Source organism: Desmodus rotundus, chromosome 5 (assembly GCF_022682495.2).
Source record: "Desmodus rotundus isolate HL8 chromosome 5, HLdesRot8A.1, whole genome shotgun sequence".
In the NCBI taxonomy this organism is placed as follows: Eukaryota; Metazoa; Chordata; class Mammalia; order Chiroptera; family Phyllostomidae; genus Desmodus; species Desmodus rotundus.
This window is the reverse complement of record NC_071391.1, coordinates 153,435,038-153,458,649: the sequence shown is the minus strand read 5'-3', so window position 1 is coordinate 153,458,649 and position 23,612 is coordinate 153,435,038. Positions and strand designations below refer to the sequence as shown.

Genomic DNA, 23,612 nt, shown 5'->3' with positions numbered 1-23,612 from the left:
CTAGAAAGACAAAACTAACTATAAGAAACAAAACAAATCAGTTTTTAGTAACAAAAAATAAATGACTTCTTTTTAAATGGTAAAGAGCATGCAAGTTTTTGCTATTACAAACTTTAATGCATATATTTTTTGGTGTGTTTATGTATGTATGTATGTATGTATGTACTTTTCTAACATTAGTTCCAAGATGTTGAAATGATTAGTTATGGGGTATATGCACTTAATGTTTTAACAAGTATTACAAAATTTCTCTCCAAAGTAACTATAACAGTTTATAATATACTGGCAAACTACAAGTAGCCATTTCCCCACACACTTGCCAGTGCTTGTTATAATGAAGATTTTTATACCAATCTGAGGGTAAAAGTAGTCTACTATTTTAAAGATTCCTTAACTATCAGTGATTTTATATTAATTGACCATTTGAATTTCAAAAAAATAGAAAGCTAGTTCTTTGAAAAGCTCGATAATATAGACAAACCACCGGCAACTATCATTGGGAAAAAAGAAGATGCATCATAAATGAGTAACACTGAAGAACAAAATACAGACATAAAAGAATACTATAGCCCAGGGTTATGTGGCTCAGTGGATTGAGTACCAGCCTGCGAACCAAAGGGCCGCCAGTTCAATTCCCAGTCAGGGCACATATGTGGGTTGCGGGGCCAGGTCCCCAGTTGGAGGTGCATGACAGGCAACCACACATTGATGTTTCCCTCCCTCTCTTTCTCCCTCCCTTCCCCTCTCTCTAAAAATAAATAAATAAAAATATTTTTAAAGAAAAGCAAGATTTACAGAATTTTCAAGGAAAAGATAATTTCCTCAATTCCACCCCCAAAAAACCTAGAAAAATATAGAGCTACACAATTTACTTTATGATGCTAGAACAATCCTGATTCTAAAACTGTACATAGACGGTCCAAAAACAAAACAAAACAAAACACAAACCCCAGTAAAATCCAAGCTAAAATCTTATAAAAGAAATTCCACAATATATTTCAAAACATATAACAAATAGCCCTCACTGCTGTGGTTCAGTGGATTGAGTGCTGGCCTGCGAACTGAAAGGTTGCTGGTTGGATTCCCGGTCAGGGCACATGCCTGGGTTGTGGGCCAGGTGACCAGTTGGGGGTGATCAAGAGGCAACCTATCCATGTATCTCTTGCACATGGATGTCGTTCTCTCCCTTTCTCCCTCCCTTCCTCTCTCTCTAAAAGTAAATAAGTAGCCCTGGCTGGTGTGGCTCAGTGGATTGAGGGCCAGACTGTGAACCAAAAGGTCACCGGTTCAATTCCCAGTCAGGGCACAAATGCCTGGGTTGCAGACCAGGTCCCCAGTTGGAGGTGCATGACAGGCAACCACACATTGATGTTTCCCTCTCTCTCTTTCTCCCTCCCTTCCCCTCTCTCTAAAAATAAATAAATAAATTTATATATATATATATATGGAATAGTTTATTTCAGAGACCTAAGTATAGATTAACATTAGAAAATCTAGTCGTGAAATTCTGTAAGTACTAGATTTAAAGGGAAAAGCTACCTGATTATCTCAATAAATGCTGAAGAATACAAACCTGAAAAAAAATCAACACCTATTCATAATTTAAAACACACACACATACACAAACCTCTTAGCAAATAAGGAACAAATGAAAGTGTAATAAAAAGAATATATTACCACAGATCTATGATACAGAAGTATAAAAATTATTAAATCCAAATTGGGAAAACTGCATGAAATTTCTCCTTAAAAGGACATAATGTCCTTTCAAGTATTCATTGGCTGCCAGAGTCATGCATTCTTAATGAAGATTATACTTCTGAAAAACACAGACTAGCATGATTACCTGCTTTAGTGCCTTCTTGCTGTGCTTCTGTGATGGAGAAATGACTTTACCTGCTGGAATGGTGGGTGATGGGCAGGCTGACTGGGGAGAGGATGGCTGTGACAGTCTAGATGGTACTAGGGGGAAAAATGACAATGAAAAATTTGTTATCAGAGTTGATATCAAGCACCATTCCTTCCCCAATCATATGCTGCTACCTGTATTAAGAACTGTGACCAAACACTTTTGGGAAGGATCTTCTTTTTGGAGTTGTACGGCAAACAGCCTCCCTTTTCAGTTTATTTCCTCAGAAAACTCTAGTGAAGGATGATAGGATGGGGGAAGGGGTGGGTGTTATTAGTATTCATTACTTTTCATTCTCTAATTTTTCAATAGAACTGACTGAAGAAGCAGGAAGCAGAATATAAACCATTAGTCACCAAATAGATAAAACTTAGAAAAGATTTTATAGAGCCTGTCGGACAGTGTGTTCTTAAAGTAAATCTAACAACATGATTTAGTAGAAGAAACCTGGATGGACAGAGTAGCTCCCAGTTTCCCTATCTTTAAAATAAAGAGAATAAGCCCATTCCACCTCAAAAACTCTACCATAGCTTTAATACTGATATTCCTGCTAACAGTGTGAGAGGACACTTTAGGATTTCTCTAATGGAAGCAACGTAGGTCGACAAAGTGTAACCACTCTCTGCTTCATTACTGGCTGTTTTATACCCCAGAACTTAGCCAGACCTTATAGTATAAGGGGTGTCAAACTCATTTTCACCGGGGGCCACATCAGCCTTGCAGTTGCCTTCAAAGGGCTGAATGTAATTTTAGGACTGTATAAGTGTAACTACTCCTTAAAGAAATTCCACAATATATTTAAGCGAGAGCTTGGAGCTGCCCCCAGGTAGAAACAAGGTAGACAGCCAGATTCAGCCCACGGCCCTTGTGTTTGCCACCTGTGCCTTATACTTATTTGAATTAAGGTCTTCCCCTTTAAGAGCCTATGCTTCTTATAATAAAGAACTGATCTTCATGTTCTGTAAAATTCAACAGTGCATTATTTATGGTAAAAGATAAATTGTTGATTCAGACCCCTTAATAATAAAAATAATAAAATAGTAATCACTACTGCTTGTGATGACTTTGAAGAGGACAGGTTTACTAATGCCTTCTCCTTTTGTGGTAGTTGGACTGAAAAGGTTTGATAGCAAAATGGCATTCCATGGTATGGACTAAAGAGCTTTAAGATAGCAAAAAATATGCTTGTAGGTATCTACCCAATAGGAAAATGCAGAAGCATGATTCACTGAAATACACAGTTCTGGAACACAGCATTTCAACTGACTCTTAGATGTCCTAAGAACAGAACAAACAGTAGGTAATACTTGAAGAGGACAAGAGCAGATAATATTAAGATGACTTATCTGCATAGCTTCAGCTTTGTTATCCCAACCCTTATGATACAATCTACATATGGGGAAGAACTGACATACATCAAGTGTTACATTAAAAAAAGTTCACTGTAACATATCACACAAAAATAAAGTTGGATAATTCTTGAGAGGCCTGGGCAATGAGAAGAAATCATATCCTCTGTGCATTTAGATGCTGACCAATTTTTTTAAAAAACAGCTTCACTGAGATGTAATTTATGTATCATACTATTCACCTAATATGTAAAATTCAATGGCTTTTAATATATTTGCAAAGCTGGACAACCATCACCACAATCAATTTTCATTACCCACTAAAAAACCCTGTACATTTCCCTTTCCCTAATCTATTTCCCTAGAACTAGGCTAACCTATTTTTTGTCTCCATGCATTTGCCTAATATTTCATCTAAATGGGACTGGCTTTTTTCACTTAGCATATTTCAAAGGTTCACCCATGTTACAGCATATATCAATACTTCATTCTTTTTTTTTTTTAATTTATCGTTGTTCAATTACAGCTGTCCCATCTTTTTCCCACCTTGCTCACCCCAACCCCGTTCCCCCCACTCCCACAGTCAATTGCCCCCACTGTCCATGCCCATGAGTCCTCTACGTGTGTTCCTTTGCTTGACCCTTCCCGTTCTATCCCCCGTTATCTCCCTTCCTCCTCCCCTCTGGTCACTGTCAGTTTGTTCTTTATTCCCAAATCTCTGGTTCTATTTTGCTCATTTGTTTTGTTTTGTTGATTAGGTTCTACTTATAGGTGAGATTGTACTGTATTTATCTTTCACCGCCTGGCTTATGTCACTTAGCATAATGATCTCCAGTTCATCCATGCTGTTGCAAAGGGTAGGAGCTTCTTCTTTCTTTCTGCTGTTTAGTACTCCCCTGTGTAAATGTACCACAGTTTTTGATCCATTCACTTACTGATGGGCTCTCTGAATACTATTCCATTGTATGCATATGCCACATTTTTTTGTTCATTGGCTGATGGTCATTTGGTTTATTTCCATTTTTTTGGCCATTATGAACAATGATATGGACATATGTTTTCAATCCTCCTGGGTTCATTATCTAAAAGTAGAAATGCTGGGTCTTACTGTAACCCTATGTTTAACTTTTTAAGAAACTGTCAAATTATTTACCAAAATGGACACACTATTTTAACAATTCCACCAGAAATAATGCAAGATTTCTAATTCTCCATATCCTTGTCAGCTTGTTGTCTTTTTTATTTCACCATTTTTAAACGGACATAATAAAAATAAAGTTCAAAACTATTAATATTTAACTAAGTTTATTTTGTTGTTAATGGTTTGTATATATATGAGAACATACATTTCTTCACCTGCCTCCAATACCGCCTAAAAATAAACAGAAAACAAACTAAAATAAACCCCATTAGAGAAGATAAGAATTCTACTTCGCAGCCTGGAAAAGAGAGAATAAAATTATCTGTAATTACCACAGCAAATGTTTGGAATACTTCCCCTTAAGGCAAAAGCCCTTTCTAACAAATTAAAACCATAAACATATCTTGAAACCAACTGAACTAAATCATTGATACCAGGTCCCACCAGTGAAAAACACCTCCCAGAGCTGACTTAATGCCAAGTATTGGTCTCATAACTTCTATGAAACTTAAACATTATTCTAACGTTTAAATACCGTATTTAAGGCTGAGAACTACAGACAGCAAACAAGGTTTAAACACAAAAATATATATACATGTTGAGAAACTTATCTCTTGTGATTCCTTTCAGTGAACACTATCTTCAAAGCACGTACTTTTATTAATTAGAGCAATCTGTGCTAGGTTCATTCGAACAGGTTTTCAGTGCACTCTCAAAACTACCCTTTAAGGTGACTATAAATAAATTCTCTTTCTAAACCCCACCAAATTCCGACCCTCTAAAATACCTAAATATAGTTGGGTTGCCATCCTTACTGATATTTTTCTACACAAAAATATGAAGATTTTTAACACATACTTATATGTAAATTTTATATACATTAATCTGCATATTGTGATGATAGTACCTAAATTTTATGGATCAGGAAATTTAATTAGCTTGCCAAAAGAAACAGCTATTAGGAAGCACAGACAAGCTTTAACCTTGGTACATTTTCAGAGTAAGTGGCTACTTGTAGTTGGCTGAATGGTGGCCACCAAAAAAGCACGTTTAGGTCCTAATCCCCAACACCCATGAATGTTATTTGGGAAAGGGGTCTTGGCATATGCAATTAGGTTAAGGATCCTGAGAAGAGAAGATCATCTTGGATTATCCCAGTGGGTTCTAAATCCAGTGACATGTATCCTGAGATACATAGGAAAGACAGACACAGAAGAGAAGGCAATGTGAAAACAAGGCAAAGTCAGTCAGTAACCACAGAAGCTAGAAAATACAAGGAACAGAATCCTCCCCTTAGAGTCTCTGCAGGGACTTGTGGCCCTGCTGACAACTCAATTTCAGACTTTTGGCCTCCAGAACTGCAGGTAATTAAATAAATTCTGTTGTTTTAAGACACCCAGTTTGTGCTAATTTGTTATAGCAGCTTCAGAAAACTAACACTATAGCTAAAAGTGACTTTCTTTTTTAAAATACCATTATCAAGTCATAGGTGTTTATATAATTTAAATGTTTAAGTCAAAAGTAATTATTACAAATCTGGCACTCAAATTGTCGTCCCCTTTTGGGACAGTGGGAACTCAAAGTTGTAAACTACCTTTGGTACATGGCTCCAGCAATATTTAACTGCTTCCTTGGAATCTAGCACAGAATAGTCTCAGGCAAATCTTGCATAATTTTTTTCCCTCAGAATATGACCAACTACTTCTCCAAGAAGCTGGTATCTTTTCATTGGAAATGGTATTAAAGTGCCATGCACTATACACACTTGGGGTGCTCACTGTAACTGGGTTACCGCTGGTTCTAGGACTTTTCAATGGTTGCAACAAGAAAAGTGGTTTGTTTGTTTTTTTAAAGGAGAAAAATAAATCATGGACAGATACCAAACTCAAATTTAGGATTACATGATTGGTATTTAACTTTTCTGAGTTTACAGTTCTACCACTTTTCTTCTATCCTGATAGTCCTGGGTCTTAAAAAATATGACTGTAATTATTAACTTGCCATTATAGATCCAATTTCGAAACACGCATGTCATTAATTGCTGAAAATGACTGCTGAATGCAGTTTAAAATTTCTTTGTGGCCTCCTGCACCTAAGATATAGCCCACGGTAACTTACCTATGTCATTATGCAACAAACTTGATGTATACTTGAATCTGCTTTAAGTTGTTTCCTATTTCTAGGTAACATTTTTAAAATTTAATTGTTTTAATTATGTAATGATAGTGGGTTGGCCAAAAAGTCTGGGGGGTTTTTTCCAGTAAAAAAAAATAAGAAAAAAAAAAAAAGGCACACTTTTCACTTTCACCAGTAACTTTGAGTACGTCAGCTGTCTCCTGCATGGTAGAATGTTGCTTGTTCTCAATTAATGTTTCAATTAGATCGCTATCAACTTCAAATGGTCTACCAACCATGGAGCATTGTCAAGCAAGCAATCTCCAGCCTGAACTTCACAAACCACTTCTGACAGTTTCAGTCAGTCACAGCAACTTCTCCAAACATTGCACGAATGTTTTTTTTTGCATTTCAGATGCGTTTTTTTCTTGAAATAATAAAGCATAATATGGTGAGGTGCTGTGTATTTTTTTCCATCTTCAATATTTAAATGACTACACAAAAATTCACCCATTTTGATGTCTTTTTAAAATGCATGCTGATATGACAGCTGGCACAATACAACCTAACAAAATTATTTCAAATGAAGTTAAAGACAACTAAGTGCTACTGCAGCCATCATGTGGAAAAAACAAACACACTTTTTGGCCAACCCAATATAAAACAAGTTACTTTCATGTAAGTCTGGCTACCTTCCTTGTTTACAGCAAATTATTATTTCTCTTCCCCTACTGGAAATCAGTTGAACAGTTCTATTTTGATGAAAACATAGTATATATTTTAATACTTTTACTCATTTCTTTTTGTTTGTTTGTTTTAATCTTCATCCACAGATATATTTCTTGATTTTAGAAAGAGAAGAGGAAGGGAGGGAGAGAGGAACGGAGAGAGAGAGGGAAAGAGGAAGGGGGGGAGAAAGAAACAAACACTGATGTGAAAAACACTGATCGGTTGCCTCTTGTATACACACTGACCAGTGACTGAACCTGCAACCTTTTGGTACATGGAACAACGCTCTGGTTAACTGAACCACCCGGTCAGGGCAATTTTCTTTAAGTAAAGTATCATGTGCTATAAATTGTCCACCAACTTTTTAAAACTTAATTAAGATATCCTGGGGAAAGTCCTACCATGCAACATAGAGATCTTTCATGTTCCTTTTAATGGCAGCACAGAATTCCACTGGGCAGATGTACCATGATTTTTTCAACTAGACTTTGATATTTTGGTTCTTTCCTGTCTTTTGCTCTTATTATTGCAATGTCTTAACCTAAGGTGTTCCTAAATTTGTGGGAAATGCAAATTACTGGACCCTAGCCCAGATCTACTGAGTCAGAAACTCTGAAGGCAAGACCCAGGAATCTGCACCATAAGATCTGCAGGTGGTTCTGAAGCATGCTCAAGTTTGAGAAGCACTGATCTTAAGCTGTATTATGCTATTTCACATTTTTGACAGTATCTGTGGATTGATTCTTAGAAGTAAGTTTGCTAAGTGAAAGGATAAAAACATGCTTACAGGAAAACAGAAAAGTTTCTGTTGTTAAAACCTATTCTCAGGTTTTAAAAGGAATTCACAGGTTCCCCTTAAGTATTTGGTATCATGTTTTACATTTATTACATCTTTCATTTGTTTGGCATTTATCCCAGAGTATGTTGTGAGAAATAAATTCACTTTTTTTTTTTTTTTGGCTATTCAGTTGTTCCAACACTTTTGCACATATCTTACACAAAGGTCATGCTTCTGTTGGTATTGATGTACTTATCACAAATATGCTCTCTCTTCATTGATTATCACCTATATATATGATGGCTGTCTGCTATGTTAATTGCACTTATTACATCCTGCTACTTTGCTAAATTCTCTTATCTCAAACTTTTTAATTTTGTTAGATAATGTGATTATCTGCACATAGAGGTAGTTTTTCCTTCCCTTGTCACTTTTTTCAGACCACAATTGCCTGGAGAATCAGCAGCCCAGGATAAGCCGGGCCTCATCTATCTGATCAATTCATCACTTCTAAGCACTGGCCTGTTGGGAATGGCTCTGAGACCATGGTGCTGCTGCTACCAAAGGGGCCTTGCACCCTGAGGATGGTATTTCACAGGAGGGAAGCTTTTCATCTCAGGCTGGTCCAGTGGGGCTGGGGACACAATCCCATCAAATACGATCAATGTGTAGGCTGGGGAGAGGGGGTGAGGACGCAGGGGGAGACACACTCACCTTACATACCCCACTTACGCTCACATTCATGTGTCCATTCACACATTTTGCCTGCATGCACCATTCACATGATACCATGGCACAGCACACAACACCCTCACCCTCCTGTCACTTACTGTTCCAACCGCTTTCTCTTGCTTACTTAGGTTGAGGTAAATAATACCCCTAATATACAGGCATACCTTGGGTATACTGCAGGTTCAGTTCCAGACCATGGCAATGAAGTGAGTCACACAAATTTTTTGGTTTCCCAGTGCATGTAAAAGTTGCTTTACACTCTACTGCAGTTTATTAAGTGTACAACATAAGCTTTTAAAAAATAATATACGTACCTTATTTTAACACTTTATTCTAAAAAATGCTTACCGTCATCTGAATCTTCAGCAAGCTGTAATCTTTTTGCTGGTGGAGGGTACTGCCTCAGTGTTGATGGCTGCTGACTGATCAAAGTGATGGTTGCTGAAGGCTGGGTGGCTGTGGCAGTTTCTTAAAGTAAGACAACAACGAAGTTTGCTGCATCAATGGACTCTTCCTTTCATGAAAGATCTGTCTGTAGCATGCAATACTGTTTGACAACATTTTACTCACAGAACTTCTTTCAAAATTGGAGTCAATCCTCTCAAACCCTGCCTCTGCTTTATCAACTAAGTTTATGTAATATTCTAAATCTTTTGTGGTCATTTCAACAATCTTCACAGCATCTTCAGCAGGAGTAGATTCCATCTCAAGAAAATACTTTCTTTGCTCATCCATAGAAGCAACTCCTCATCCATTCAAGTTTTATCATGAGACTGCAGCAGTTCAATCACATCTCCAGGACACTCTTCTAATGCTAGCTCTCCTGCTCTTTCCACCACATCTGCAGTTACTTCCTCCACTGAGGTCTTGAACCCCTCAAAGTTATACTGGAGGGTTGAAATCAACTTCTTCAAACTCCTGTAAATGTTGAAATTTTGACCTCTTCCCATATATCACAAATGTTCGTAACAGCATCTAGAACGGTGAATCCTTTCCAGAAGATATTATTTACTTTGCCCAGATCCATCAGAGGAATCACTATCTAGGTCAGCTATAATCCTATGAAAAAATGTATTTCTTAAATAAGACTTGAAAGTCGACACTACTCCTTAATCCATGGGCTGCAGAATAGATGCTGTTAGCAGGCATGAACCACTTATCTTGTTACAAATCTCCATCAGAGTGCTTGATCAGGTGTATTGTCAGTGAGCGGTCATATATTGAAAGGAATCTTTTACTGAGCAGTAGGTCTCAACAGTGGGCTTAAAACATTTAGTAAACTATGCTGTAAACAGATGTGCTGTCATCAGGCTTAGTTGTTCCATTTACAGAGCACAGGCAGAGCAGATTTAGCATAATTCTTAAGGGCCCTAGGATTTCCGAAATGATAAATGAGCACTGGCTTCAACTTAAAGTCACCAGCTGCATCAGCCCCTAACAAGAGAGTCAGCCTACGCATTAAAGCCGGGCAATGACTTCTCTCTAGCTATGAAAGTCCCAGATGGCACATCTTCTTTCAATAGAGGCTGTTTTGTCAACATTGAAAATCTGTTGTTTTAGTGTAGCCACCTTCATTAGTTATGTTACCTGGATTTTCTGGATAACTTGCCATAGCTTCTATTGTGCATCAGCACTTGCTGTTTCACCTTACACTTTTATGTTATAGAGATTGCTTCTTTTCTTTAACTCCATGAACCAACCTCTGCTAGCTTCAAACATCTTTTCTTCGCTTCTTTGTCTCTCTTAGACTTCACAGAACTGTAGGGCCTTGCTTTGGATTGGGCTTTGGCTTAAGAAAGTGTTATGTGTCTGGTTTGATCTTCCATCTATACTACTGTAACTTTTATATCTGAAATAAGGCTGTTCTACACTCTTATCATCTGTGTGTTCACTAGAGTAGCGCTTTTAATTTCCTTCACAAACTTTTCCTTTGCATTCACAAATACGCCTTGAAGTGTTTGGTGCAAGACACCTAGCTTTTGGCCTATCTTGGCTTTGGACATGCCTTCTTTACTAAGCTTAGTATTTTTAGTTTTTGATTTAAAGTGGGAGAAATGAGGCTCTTCATTTGAATACTTAAAGGTCACTGTATGGTTATTTATTGGCCTAATTTTAGTATTATTGTATCTCAGGAAATAGGGAGGGCCCAAGAAGAGGAGAAGTGGGGAATGGCCAGCCGGTGCAGCAGTCAGAGCACACACAACATTTATCAGTTAAATTCACCATCTTACACGGACATTGTCTGTGGCACCTTAAAACATTACAATAGTGATGTCACAGATTAATGTAACAAATATAACAACATAAAAGTCTGAAATATCTTCGGAATCACCAAAATGTGACACAGAGTGCAAATGCTGTTGGAAAAATGGCGCCGACAGACTTATGCAATGCAGGGTTGTCACATATGTTCCATTTGCTTAAAAAAAAAAAAAAAAAAAAAAAAAAAAGGATCTGTGAGGCACAATAAAGTGAAGCACATAAATGAGGTATAAGAGAATTGAGAGAACAGAATGAAAATGAATTCTTTTGTCATCTGTATACTAGTGATTAGATCTGAACTAAAGTGCCCTGACTGGTGTGGCTCTGTGGCCTGGGTGTTGTCCTGCAAACCAAAAGGTCAGCAATTTGATTCCTGGTCAGAACACATGCCTGGGCTATAGGCCAAATTCCCAGGCATGTGGGGGTATATGAGAGGCAATGGATCAATGTTTCTCTCCCTCTCCTCTCCCCTTCCCTTCTCTCTAAAAATATGTAAGTAAAAATCTTTGAATTAAAAAAGAAACACTATTGAGTAGAAAAACAAATCAAAGCAGCTCGTATACTAACTCAGATACTAAAGGGACAAGAGGATAAAACAAATAGGAAAAAGTCAATAAACATAAATCTTGTTCCTCTTGGTATGTGGCTATGAAAATTTGAGTCAGCAATGTTATCATTCTCTGATCCGTATTACATATCTTCATTTCCTTAAGACATTACTTTATGTACACCTACAACCTGTAAGTAATGGAGACTAAAACTAAGGATTAACAGTCTGATCCCAACTACTCTCCTCTTTCTTCTTTCCTACAAATACCCTCTTCCAATCAAACTTTCTCCCTATGGTTTCCTGGAAACAGTGCATACACACTTACACCTTCTGGCCTTTATATACATTCTTCCTTCATGATACGTCCTGTCTTCACTAGAGGTTACGCTCTCAAGGGAAGCAGAGCATATTAAAGTTTTCCATATCTCACACAATACTTACTAACCCAGTTTACTATCTTCTCTAATTCTGCCATAATATGACAAATATAAAAATGTTGCTTCTTATTTGCTACTATCTGCTTATTTTTCTATACCTTTAGATATGGATGGAACCCACATCATTTCAGATTGGTTTCCCAAATACCTGGCAAATAGTACATAATGGAAAAAGGCTAGTACAGCACATACTTTAAAAAGAGATGTTTCTTTGGTTTTGTAAATAAATAATGGCCTAAACACTTCTCAAGATTATATCCTAATCTACCAGTCCTCCAATCTGAACTGCTCTACAGATTCAAAAACATTCACTTAACAACATATTAGTATCTGATTGGAAACAAAAATGCTTACTTTCATATAAACATATAGCCACAACAAAACATTAACAAATTCTGGTAAAAAATCAGCAGTTACTTATTGTTTGATTTTAAAAACCAAAAAATGTCACCCCCCCAAAAAAAAGCAACCTAGTCGAGAAAACTTTTAAAAGTTTAAAATTAAGTGTTGCCAGAAAAACATTTAAAACAAGTTTTAAAATTTGGTGCTCATTGAAGCCAGTTTTGCATAATTTACTGAAATAGTTGCTAGATATTCCTGTTGCTGGATATTTCTGTACACCCACTGAGTATATGTTCAGAAAATACTACTTTATAGCACTGAGAATTTCTCATTTCAATGGATGGTTATTATACTGAACAAGGTCAACAAAATATGGAGTATGCCTATTAAACACATTTGAATTTAAAGCTTTAGTAAATAATCACTGACAATAATTTATTTTCTCCTGAAAACATTCAATGGGCCCCTCCTAAATATTAAAGAGACTATTAGAAATAATGAAGCAGTAACATCAAAATTAAAACCTAACTTTACATAACTGAAGGATTAACAGCAGAAACAGTGGTAACAACTGAAGTTTCCAAAATTGTTTTAATCTTTAAAAACAGTAATCCTTCTCTAAAAGGAGAGATCTTATTTTTACAATCGTCTTTCTTTAGAGGAATTTCATTTCCAGAAGTAACAGGCTTTTAGTTCTAAGCCCCTTAGAAGTATAGTCTACTCCAAACTGTGCAGACTGTGGCTCCTCATGATATTCAAACAGTCTCATAGTCAAAGATGGAAAGGCAATACCTGAACACCTTCCCCTGCTCCTGGGTGCCCTGACTATCCAAGTCTTAACAGTGTTGTCATCTTTAATAACTGACAGAGCTAAAACCTCAAACTCAGCCACCACCACCCAGAGGAGAAATAGAACATCTCTCCCAAAGGTCTCTCCCCACATAAGGTAACTGTGCCCACAAGAGTTTCTCTCCCCAGTATACTTTATAAAGGAGACATTTCTATACATAATCACCCTCAGTCAGTAACTTAACACATGTAAAATGATGGTAGAGGGCAGGGAGTTCTATGGTATTTTAACTGCAAACATAGTATGTACCAAATTCCTGATTTAAAGTAGTTCTGAACAAGCAGCAAAATTACCATTAGGTCATGCTCCTGGAAAGAATTAGTAATTCCTTGTAGTTGCAAAGGCGTATTTCACATAATTAATTTTTTTCTTAAGACATTTTAAAAGCAGACCAAAATCAAACAAACTTTTCTCTATCAGAAGATGAAAATAATACTTCTGAAGTTGCTTCATACTGTAATGTTTATATTTTATTTTGGGGGGGGGGGGGGGACTTACTTAGCTATGATCCTACCAAAAAAGCAACAGGAAAAAAAAATGGATTTTAATCATTTTTATGGAGTCATTCCACCTTACCTTGGCTTGGAATTCCATAAAGCTCTTCTCTGAACATTGTTTCCTGTCTGAAAATTAGGCACCAAAACTACAAGCTTCTAAGTTCTTCCACTTTACACAGAAATCAATAAACTAGTTTTAATATTGGGCTGAATTTCAAAGCTCTGTTCTCTATTCCTATTTGGCTGAAAGGTACACTTCTATCAAGAGCGTTTCTATCGATTTTCAACTAGAAGTATCAGTTTTGCTGTCAGAGCTCTTTATTTTTGTACATAAAAGGAAGTGGGTTTTGATACTATCTCTATGTTCTTCCTGTCTTACAATGCATTTGAAATAAAGTGATGTCAGATTGAGAGTAAAAGCCCTAAATAAGAAAAAGGATAGGCACAATTGGTTTGCTTTACCTTTATTAACAACTGCAACTGATTTAGTACTGCTTTGCTGCACACTGCTACTATCACTGCTAACTACAAGTTTTCCGCTTTAATTCGCACTGGACTACAAAAAATATTCATAAATATGTAATACATACCTAAAAATGTACATATCTATGCTATATGTATGACCCATGAATGAAAGACTAAATCATTCTTCATCGTTAACAGCTCAGCATTTATTCATTTCTTAAAGAACGTCAGAACTGCTATAGTAAACGTGACTTCCACATGACATCATGTGCACCTCTCACCCCCACCTTCCAAGCCACCATACAGCTCGCTCTACTCTCAGTCCCACAGACTACTCACAATCAGAAAAGATCCTAATGGAACATTTCACTGTAATATTGGTAAATATTCAATTTTGTGACAATTTCTAGGAAAGGAATGAATGAAAGGCAGTTCCAAACAATTTACTTATTTAAAAATTTATTATTTATTAATAAGTTTGATTTTGCTATTACTTAGCTGTTAGTATCTTCTACTAGTATACTGAGTATTGGGCAAGGTTATGCCATTTTAATCAACCTCATAAACTACTGACAATGGGGTCCTATTATTATTTCTTAGATCCTCCTGTAGCATAATACATTTAATTTCTCAGAGACAGTCTTTAACAACCCCTCAACAGCCACTACTCATAACAGCTAATGCAGCATATGTGGCTATTGAAAAGTCAAGACCTCCAAGACCGTGATTTTGTTTCCAGTTTATTAGTCCGGCCTTCTTTAATATTGATCTCCATTTCCAGCCACATCCAGACATTAAGAATCTTGCTAACTGTTTCTCCAGCCTGATGACTTGGCTGGGTTCCTAATCTTAGATCTACAATTTCCAAACTTAAAAAGAAAAGCTGAAACTGAGGAGGCACAGAGGAAAATCAGAGCTTTTAAAATGGTCAGCTCTACCCTTCCAAAAAAAGTCCTTAGTATGTAAGGAATATAGGCCTGGACCAAACCTCCTTTCACTATTGAAAGGGATCACTTTAACAATATATTTATCAAAATACTGGTCATAAGTTCTGGCTCTGTCCCAACTTTATTCCATTCAGTCCCAACATTTGAGGTCTGGGTTGCTCTCCAAGTGGTTTTGTTCTTAAAGCTAAAATCCTTACAATCACAAAATCTGCCCAAACTGCACAGGTAGTAGCTATACCAGAGAACCCAGATGATGAACCAATTATTTCAAGGAGCTTCTCTCCAGGAGATAATAAGACTACTTTTCTGATACAGTGCTACAACAATAGTTCTAAAGGCACTTAAAATTAATGAGTCAAGTATTCCAAAAAACATAACTCTAGTTTCAGATCCAAAGACAGCTCACCAAAAACTCAAACCTAAAAGGGTTTCCAAGCTAGGGAAACTCATGGATGTCTATTTTGCTCTGGAAAATCAGATCAGAGTAAAAAAAAGCCCTTATAAAGGAAGGAAGCATAATGAGTTGGATTAAAATCTGCCTTGCCATGTACAGCTCAAGTTATTAATATTTTGGTAAAAATAATTTGCTTTCTTCAAGGTTCTGACAAGGGGCTACAGATAATTAGCAAGAATAGGTAATAAAATGTATTCTTAAGTGAAAAATCCATCCCAGGGAAGCTGTAGCAACGAAAACTCTATTCCTTAAGGAAAAGTGTTTTGGGTAAACTATGAAGCAAGGAATGGAAGCAAAGACAAGCAGATGACATTTAGTCTTTGCTAGAAGAAATGAAAAGTATTCTTTTCCTAGTAAGAAGAGAGTTGTTAGAGTAATTAAGTGCTCAAATTTTAGAAGAAAGGATTAAAGGAGCAAATAAAATCAGAACATCCTAAACAGAGCTATAAATGACCAACAACTGAAAACAAACCCAGGTAAAACCTAGAGCTGTGTTGTCCAATGTGGCCACAAGTGACTACTGAAATTTAAGTTAAAACAAAATTTAAATTCAGTTCCTTGGTCACACCTGCCGTATTTCAAGTGCTCAGTGACACAGGTAGCTAGTGACTACTTTGTTGAGCTTGCCAGCACAGATATAGCACTCTTCCACGACTGCAGGAAATTCTACTGGACAGTACTGATCTAAAGGGTAAAGGGAAGAAGACTAACTGACCTGGGGTCCAAAAAAAGAACTACTAACAAGGGCATTTATCCTATAGCGTTCAGTACTTTATTGAGGGATCAGGGAGATTTACCTTTCCTTTTCCACCTGTTCTTTTTTCCCTCCTTGTTGCTGCCACCGTCACTGCTGCTGCTGCTGTGCTCAGAACTCTGGGAATCTGACTGACCATCACTGCTTTCTTCTGAACCTTCTGATAGTTCTTTTACCCCATCCGGCACATCTTTCTGAAAATGTAGGCATCCAATTAGGATTAGTCATTATCAATTTGGCAAAGAGAAGTTAAGTCTCTGATATTTACTGTTGCAACTTAACTGTACAGATTAATTTAGTATTACAGGACTCAACAGCAGAATCAGCAATATTTTCTAAATCCCTGTCATCTCTGTTTTTTTGGGTCGAATTAACAATTGTATGTAGGCACAACACAGAGGCTTAAATTAGACAAAAACTGGTATAAGTCAGGTAAATTATTGTATGTTCAAGATTTTAAAACTAGTATTTTGTAAAATGTGCATACATCCATCATCCATGTAATGTATGTACTCTGTATGTGTGTTTGTGTGTATATTAGTACCATTCTGTATTATAAATTCAATTAAGAGTATGGGTAGCAAAAGATAGTCCATGAATGTAATTGGTTACTGAATGTTGGTGAGTAACTAGCAAGAATCAAATACAAAAGAAGTCTTTTTTTTTAACCATATAACTCTGGTTTCTGCACTGGATTGTGAGAATGTCAGTCAGAAAGGATACCTGTGTCAGCACAGTATGCAAGAGATGTGAGAATGTCAGTCAGAAAGGATACCTGTGTCAGCACAGTATGCAAGAGATGTAATAAGATAGTTGTAAGATAAAAAACTAGGAAATTAAAGCTTTCTGGGTTTGAATTCTGGCTTTATCGTCCCCTCACTGTGTAGAGTTCAGCAAAGACTTAACCTCTCATGCCTCTGTTTCCCTGTCTTTAAGATAGGCATACAAATACCCACCTTAAAGGATCACTCTGAAATTAAAGAGTTAATAAATGGAAAACAGTGCCTGGCATATGGTAAGATCTCAGTAAACATTAGCTACTATGTATTTACGTAATATATAAAAATATACACATATAAATAATGAATGTTATTTTTAAGTTATAAAATTCCAGATGGTTCTTTCTCCTCTTGACATATTTTCCCAAATAAACTATTTTTCTAATAAGATAAAAATAATTCTGGCACAGGATCCCCCTACCTGTAACCGGCATTCATACCACAGGCAAATAGTAACTCTGATCTAGTAAAGAACTGTTCTTGTCCACTTTTGTTTACATCCTAGTGCCATTTCTTACGCTATGCACTTTATTAAAATACACATCTCATGTTTTTATATTCTTTCCTTTAAAATGCAGGACACTTTATAGAGTTAGTTGGTAGCCATACCTCTTGACCAGCAAGTTACCTTTAGATACAAATATAACTAACTTCTTATCTTAAATCTGTGATCCCTCCAAGATCAACTGCTCATGCCCCCAATTTTGCAATTATTTTATACCTTCTTTTACCCACTCCATTTAGTATATATTTTATTGCTCTAATGTCCTTTGCCTCCATCTCTTTTACTACTACTTCTGTATTTCATGCCAATTATCTTTTTCAAACAACCATAGCTATTCTCCTGAACACTCATTCTCATTTTCCCCCACTCCTTTGTCTTATACACACACACACTCTCTCTCTCACTGCTCAGTCAGGTTTTCAAAAGCTCAAAGTTTGGTGTTTACCTAACGTGTAGTGTATCCCACCCCTGACTCCTTATCACACTAGCCCACACATAGATCATGGTCTGCCCATTACAATTTACTCTACTTTCAAAAATCCATTCTAACTGTGCCTTTGCTTAAGGTCTTCCCTTGTCCTAGAAGGCCCTCTTCACATTACTTACTGCCAAAGTGTAACTCAAATCTTACAAGTTTCAAAAAACAGTAACAGCACTGGCTGGTGTGGCTCAATTGGTTACAGCATCATCCCATAACCGAAAGGTTGCAGGTTCGATTCCTGGTCATGGCACATGCCTAGGTTTCAGGACTGATCCCTGGTCCGGCCACCTATGGGAGGCAACCAATCGATGTTTCTCTCTCACATTGATGTCTATCTCTCTCCCTTCCTCCCTCTCTAAAAGCAATGGGGGAAAAAAAAAAAAAAAAAAAAAAAGTCAAGTGAGAATTAAAAAAAAAAAAAAACAGAAAAAGAAAAAACAAAAACTTTCTAGATCCCTTTATTTAATCTTTCTCTGTACCATCACCAGTACTTTACAGTACAGTACTTTATATCACAGTTTTATCAATGTGTAATTATTTCAATAACTATGTAACCTTCAAGAGCTCAGGGACCACAGTTTATCCTTCTTTATAGTCTCATGCAGGGGTGTCCAACCCATGGTCTATAGGCACACGCGGCCCAGGGTGGCTATGAATGTGGCCAAATACAAAATCGGAAATTTACTTAAAACCTTTTTTTTTTTTTTTGCTCATCAGTTTTCATCAGTGTTTGTATTTAATGCGTGGCCCAAGACAACTCCTCTTCTTCCATGTGGCCCAGAGACACCAAAAGGTTGGACACCCCTGAGAGTGTCCAGCATGGAGTAAGCATTTAATAAACGTTATTAACAACACACAAAGCCTAGAAGAGCTCAAACCTAAAAGAAGCGCAGAAAACTCCATGTGGGAGTAGAGCCCTGTAATCCCAGGAAGTTTAACAAAGTGTATAAAAAGAAGGTATTACAGTTAAATTAGTTCTTTTTAATGTTAATGGGCTACATACAACCACTGAGCATAATGATGGCTGCAGCTCAAAGCTAAAAAGGTTCAGAGGGGACAGAATCCCACATAAACATGATCCTAGTCATACATACTAAGCATTAGTCTCCTGCTGAATAATTTCCTTGGGACACACCCCCTCTTATCAATTCATCTGGCTTGAGCAGGCTTAACATCAACCTCACATCAAGGGTAATCATGAACCTAAGAGTAGCCAGCAAGAGGATCAATACATTTGGCAACAGCAATTCAGGTATAGACACATGGGCCAAAGCAAACTAATTAATCCAAATCAAAACAAACTGAAGGCTCCTGCTTTAGTTCCTTAGACTCTTTCCTTTTCACACTTACAGTTTGCAGGGTGGGGGTTGGGCGTGAGGTCATGTACAATGAGGAGAGGAGAGCCTGCTTGATGGGATGAAGCCAAAAGAAAAGTGGAGAGACCTGATAACACCCCCATTATCAATTGTTACCAAACCCTGAAACATCATTTGTGCTCCTGATTCAAGGCTGAGTTTCTCTGGAATTTTCAGTTACCTGAATTAATAAATTCTGTTTTAGCCCTGGCTAGTGTGGCTCAGTGGACTGGGCGCAAGCCTGTGAACCAAAGGATCGCCAGTTTGATTGCCACTCAGGACACATGCCTGGGTTGCAGGCCAGGTCCCCAATGAGGGACAAATGGGGGGCAGCCACACACTGATGTTTTTCTCCCTGTCTTTCTCTTTCCCTTCACCTCTCTCTAAAAATAAATAAATAAAATCTTTTTTAAAAAAATTCTGTTTTACTCAAGCTCATTTGTGTTGGTTTTCCTGTTTGTAACTGAAAGTACCCTAATAAGTCAAGTGTAGCAAATTAAAAATTAGCAAGCCTGCTATGGTAGACAGAACATGGGGCTTGGGGAGTCAGTCAGGTCTGGGTTCTGATTCTGATACTACTTGGCCAAAATTGGGCAAGAAAATCCAATCTTCTGAACTTCGGCTTTCTCCATTATAAAAATGGAATAACTATAACTCTGAATTGTAATGGAGAACCAAATGAGAGGGTATATAAAGCATCAAGGCTGTAAGTTCCACCATAATTATTCAAAGGTTGTGAGGCCCTTGAAAAAAGTTACTGAAAGTAATTTTCATTTCATCCTTTTACAATAATATTATAGACAATAAAAAAATAAATTTACTTCTAGTCTCTGATCTACCTACATATGGTTACAGATTACTATATATCGGATACAGGGCTGAAAATATTAGTTCTGAAAATATGCTCTTCAGGAACACTGTCCTCTGTGATACAAATATTACTTATACGTAGTCACTTCATGACCTACTTTTTTACATGACTTCCTAACAAAAATATTTACCTTCAAAGTATAGACTCCCATTCTACCTGGAACCTTATAGAAGATGCCCTCTTCTCCTCGGGAGTTTGTGTGCAGCATTGCATTCAGGCATGCAAGAGGGGAAGTCCCACTGCAAAGACAAACAAACAAACAAAAAAACAATGATTAGTCTCTGTCTCTGAATATCCAATGTAATGGTGACTTAAAACTAACTTACCAACACTCAAATGACATAAACCCATTTTTAAACTATAAAAAGCCTATCAATCTACAGTACAGAGAAGCTGCCATGGAGAATATGGATATAGAATTCATGCTTATATATCTAAAGAAAAAAATTATTTAATTTTCTTAATCCCCATCAGTATCTAACATTGAAGCCAAGAAAAACATCTCATAAAGTATCACAAATGCCTTGGCTAGTGTAGCTCAATGGATTGAGCATGAGCTGCAAACCTTTAAAGGGTCATAGGTTCGATTCCCAGTCAGGTCACATGCCTGGGTTGCGGGCCAGGTCCCCAGTGGGGGGCACATGAGAGGCAACCAGACAATGATATTTCTCTACCTCTCTTTCTCCTTCCCTTCCCCTCTCTCTATAAATAAATAAAGATTTTAAAATTTTGTCAATTTTGCCTCAACAAAGCTGAATTATTTTTTAAAGATTCTATATTCATTTAGAAGAGGCTTTAAATGTCCAGAAGTAAAGCTTGGCATACAGTTGCAGGTGTACAACATGAGTCCATATTTGTATAAATTGAGCTGACCCCTTGTATTTAGACCTATTATGAGATCACTTAAAAGCAGGTTTTAGAATAGTTATTTATCTTCTATCTAACAACGTGGGTAAATGTTTCCTAATTCTAACATATTTACCTTATTTTCTAGAGTTTTATACATATAAAAAAAGTTATCTGTAAAAATATATTATTTTCCTAATTGTAATCAGATTTCATTTTCTTCTTGTACTTAATAAAATAAGGCCACTAGAACAGGCTGCTAGATATCTTGGGTATAACTAAAGATTATAGGTATTTGTGGGGCAGAGCAGGGCCATGGGTCCATTGTCTTTTGATACTGTGAAAGTGCTGAGGGTCAAAAACTAGAAAGAAGCCCTGGCTGGTGTGGCTCAGTGGACTGAATGCCATCCTGAGAACCCTAAGAACTGGAAGGTCGTGAGTTCAATTCCCAGTCAGGGCACATGCCTAGGTTGCGGGCTGGGTCCCCAGTTGGGGGCGTGCAGAAGGCAACAGATCGATGTATCCTTCACATATCAATGTTTCTCTCCCTTTCTTCCTCCCTTCCCCTCTCTCTGAAAATAAATAAAATTTAAAAAAAAAATACAAAGAAGATGGAGGACAACAAAGAAAATAAGGAAAAATCTTTTGCTGAAGAAAGTTCTGAGTGTCTCCAGGTTGATTATTTCATAGTTATGTGTTTCTAATTTGGTTATTTCCATATGGAAAGTATATAAGATTCTAGTCAGAATCCCAAAATTTATACCAAATATATATATATAAATTACCAAGAAATTTATGGGGGAAAAATAATGGGAGAACTGCTTAAGGAGAAACTAAAATACACTTAAAGCCAGTATTATTGAAGCGATATAATTCTGGGACAGCATAAATAGGCAAAGAGCACTCTTACATACTGTTGAGAAAATGCAGAAACAGCTCACAATAAATGTACAGGTACTATTTCTGTGTAGCGGGAAGAACATGGATGGCATCATGACATGGTCGCTTATCGCCATCTGTTCCCTCCTCTTCTGCAGACAAGACCTAAAATTTCCTGTGAAACCTTAGCCCCCTCCCACTCTAACATGGTGGAGACCAAATCCCACACTCATCACAGGTGTAAATCCACACTGTTAAACTAGCATTTCCTGGTTGAAAAAGCCAGTAAGCATTTCTGTGTGCTACATACTTCCCACCCCCACAGTGACAGATTCAGGAACAGAAACGGGACTTAACTCAGGCCAACAATCAAAGTCCTTTTCATCTTTTTGTAGGACATTTGGGAAAGGAAACCTTCTTTCCAGGGAAGCTTCAGAAAGAGACCCTTTGTCTTCCCCTGAGTAGTAAGAAGTAATGCCTAAGACTTTCAGTCATCATGTGACCATAGGAATTACCTGGAATTGGGGTGGAACGACACAAAAGACAGAGAGCTGAACACCTTCTTTAGGGTTACGGAAAAAATTTTAACACCTAAAAAGTCAGAACTAAGAAAGAGGAAAACAACCCCACCCCACCCCCCCAGTAGTGTTACTTTTGCACTGTACCAAGCCTTGCCTGAAGCCAGCCTTACCTCGGAATTTTGTTGAGGTTTTAAGTCACAAGAACTGAGTCTTAAATAAAATAATTTATTTAATAAGTAGTATTGGCTATCATGTTGTACATCTGAGGAAAATAATTCTCACAATGTATTAAAAAACATACACCAAATGGATTAAAGGCCAGAATGTAAAAGATACAGAATACAGGATTCAGAAATCTTTCTACAGCAGGCAGGATACCTAAAAACCACAGAAGAGAAACATACTGACTAAATAAAAATAAAAACTTCTATACAGGGCCTTGACTGGGGTGGCTTAGTGGGCTGCACATCAACCCATGGACTGAAAGGTCACTGGTTCAATCCCCAGTCAGGGCACATGCCTGGGTTGCAGGCCAGGTGCCAGGTTGGAAGTATGCAAGGGGACAGGCGGTCTGTATTTCTCTCGCACACAGATGTTTCTCTCCCTCTTTTTCCCTCCTTTCCCCTCTCTCTAAAAGTAAGTAAATAAGATCTTTTTAAAAAATTTCTATACAGGAAAAAATATAATCAACAAAACTTTAGAAAGTATACAAAGCTGAAATGTGTTATTGCAAAACAAATGGCAGACAAAAAATTCATAGTCCTAAGAGAGTTTCTTTTAGGAAAATACAACAAAGTAGGGAAAAAATCGATAAAGTAATAGGAACAAATGATTATAAACCATGCAATGTAAATGGCCAATAGGTTACACAGGAAGAAGCCCAACTTAATAGTGATCAAAGGAAAACAAATTAAATAGAGATACTGTTGGTCAGACTTGGAGAAATCAAATGAATTTGTCTTAGCACTATTATACTATTTTTATATAAGATGTTACCACTAGGGGAAGCTGGGTGAGGTATACATGAGACTGTAATTATAATTTCATATGAGCCAATTATTACT

At 37.1% G+C, this 23,612-nt stretch overlaps 1 protein-coding gene and 1 non-coding gene across 7 annotated transcripts in view; both read right to left on the bottom strand.

Moving 5' to 3' along the window:
• Positions 1 to 23,612, bottom strand: part of ASXL2 (ASXL transcriptional regulator 2) — a 113,466-nt gene that overhangs the window by 36,625 nt on the left and 53,229 nt on the right. For 4 of the 6 annotated variants that reach the window (XM_053925773.2, XM_024552535.4, XM_024552539.4 and 1 more), the window contains 4 exons: positions 20,433 to 20,541; positions 16,355 to 16,505; positions 9,102 to 9,221; positions 1,847 to 1,962 (listed from right to left, as the gene is read on the bottom strand). In XM_053925773.2, the coding sequence (XP_053781748.1) occupies positions 1,847 to 1,962; positions 9,102 to 9,221; positions 16,355 to 16,505; positions 20,433 to 20,541 (496 nt within the window). Of the gene's footprint in view, positions 1 to 1,846; positions 1,963 to 9,101; positions 9,222 to 13,770; positions 16,330 to 16,354; positions 16,506 to 20,432; positions 20,542 to 23,612 lie in introns of those variants that run through there. The other 2 variants (XM_053925772.2, XM_045189241.3) reach the window with 2 other exon arrangements.
• On the bottom strand, positions 8,458 to 8,863 carry LOC112298190 (small Cajal body-specific RNA 2). Its single transcript, XR_002974112.1, has one exon. It is a non-coding gene; the product is annotated as a small Cajal body-specific RNA 2 (non-coding RNA).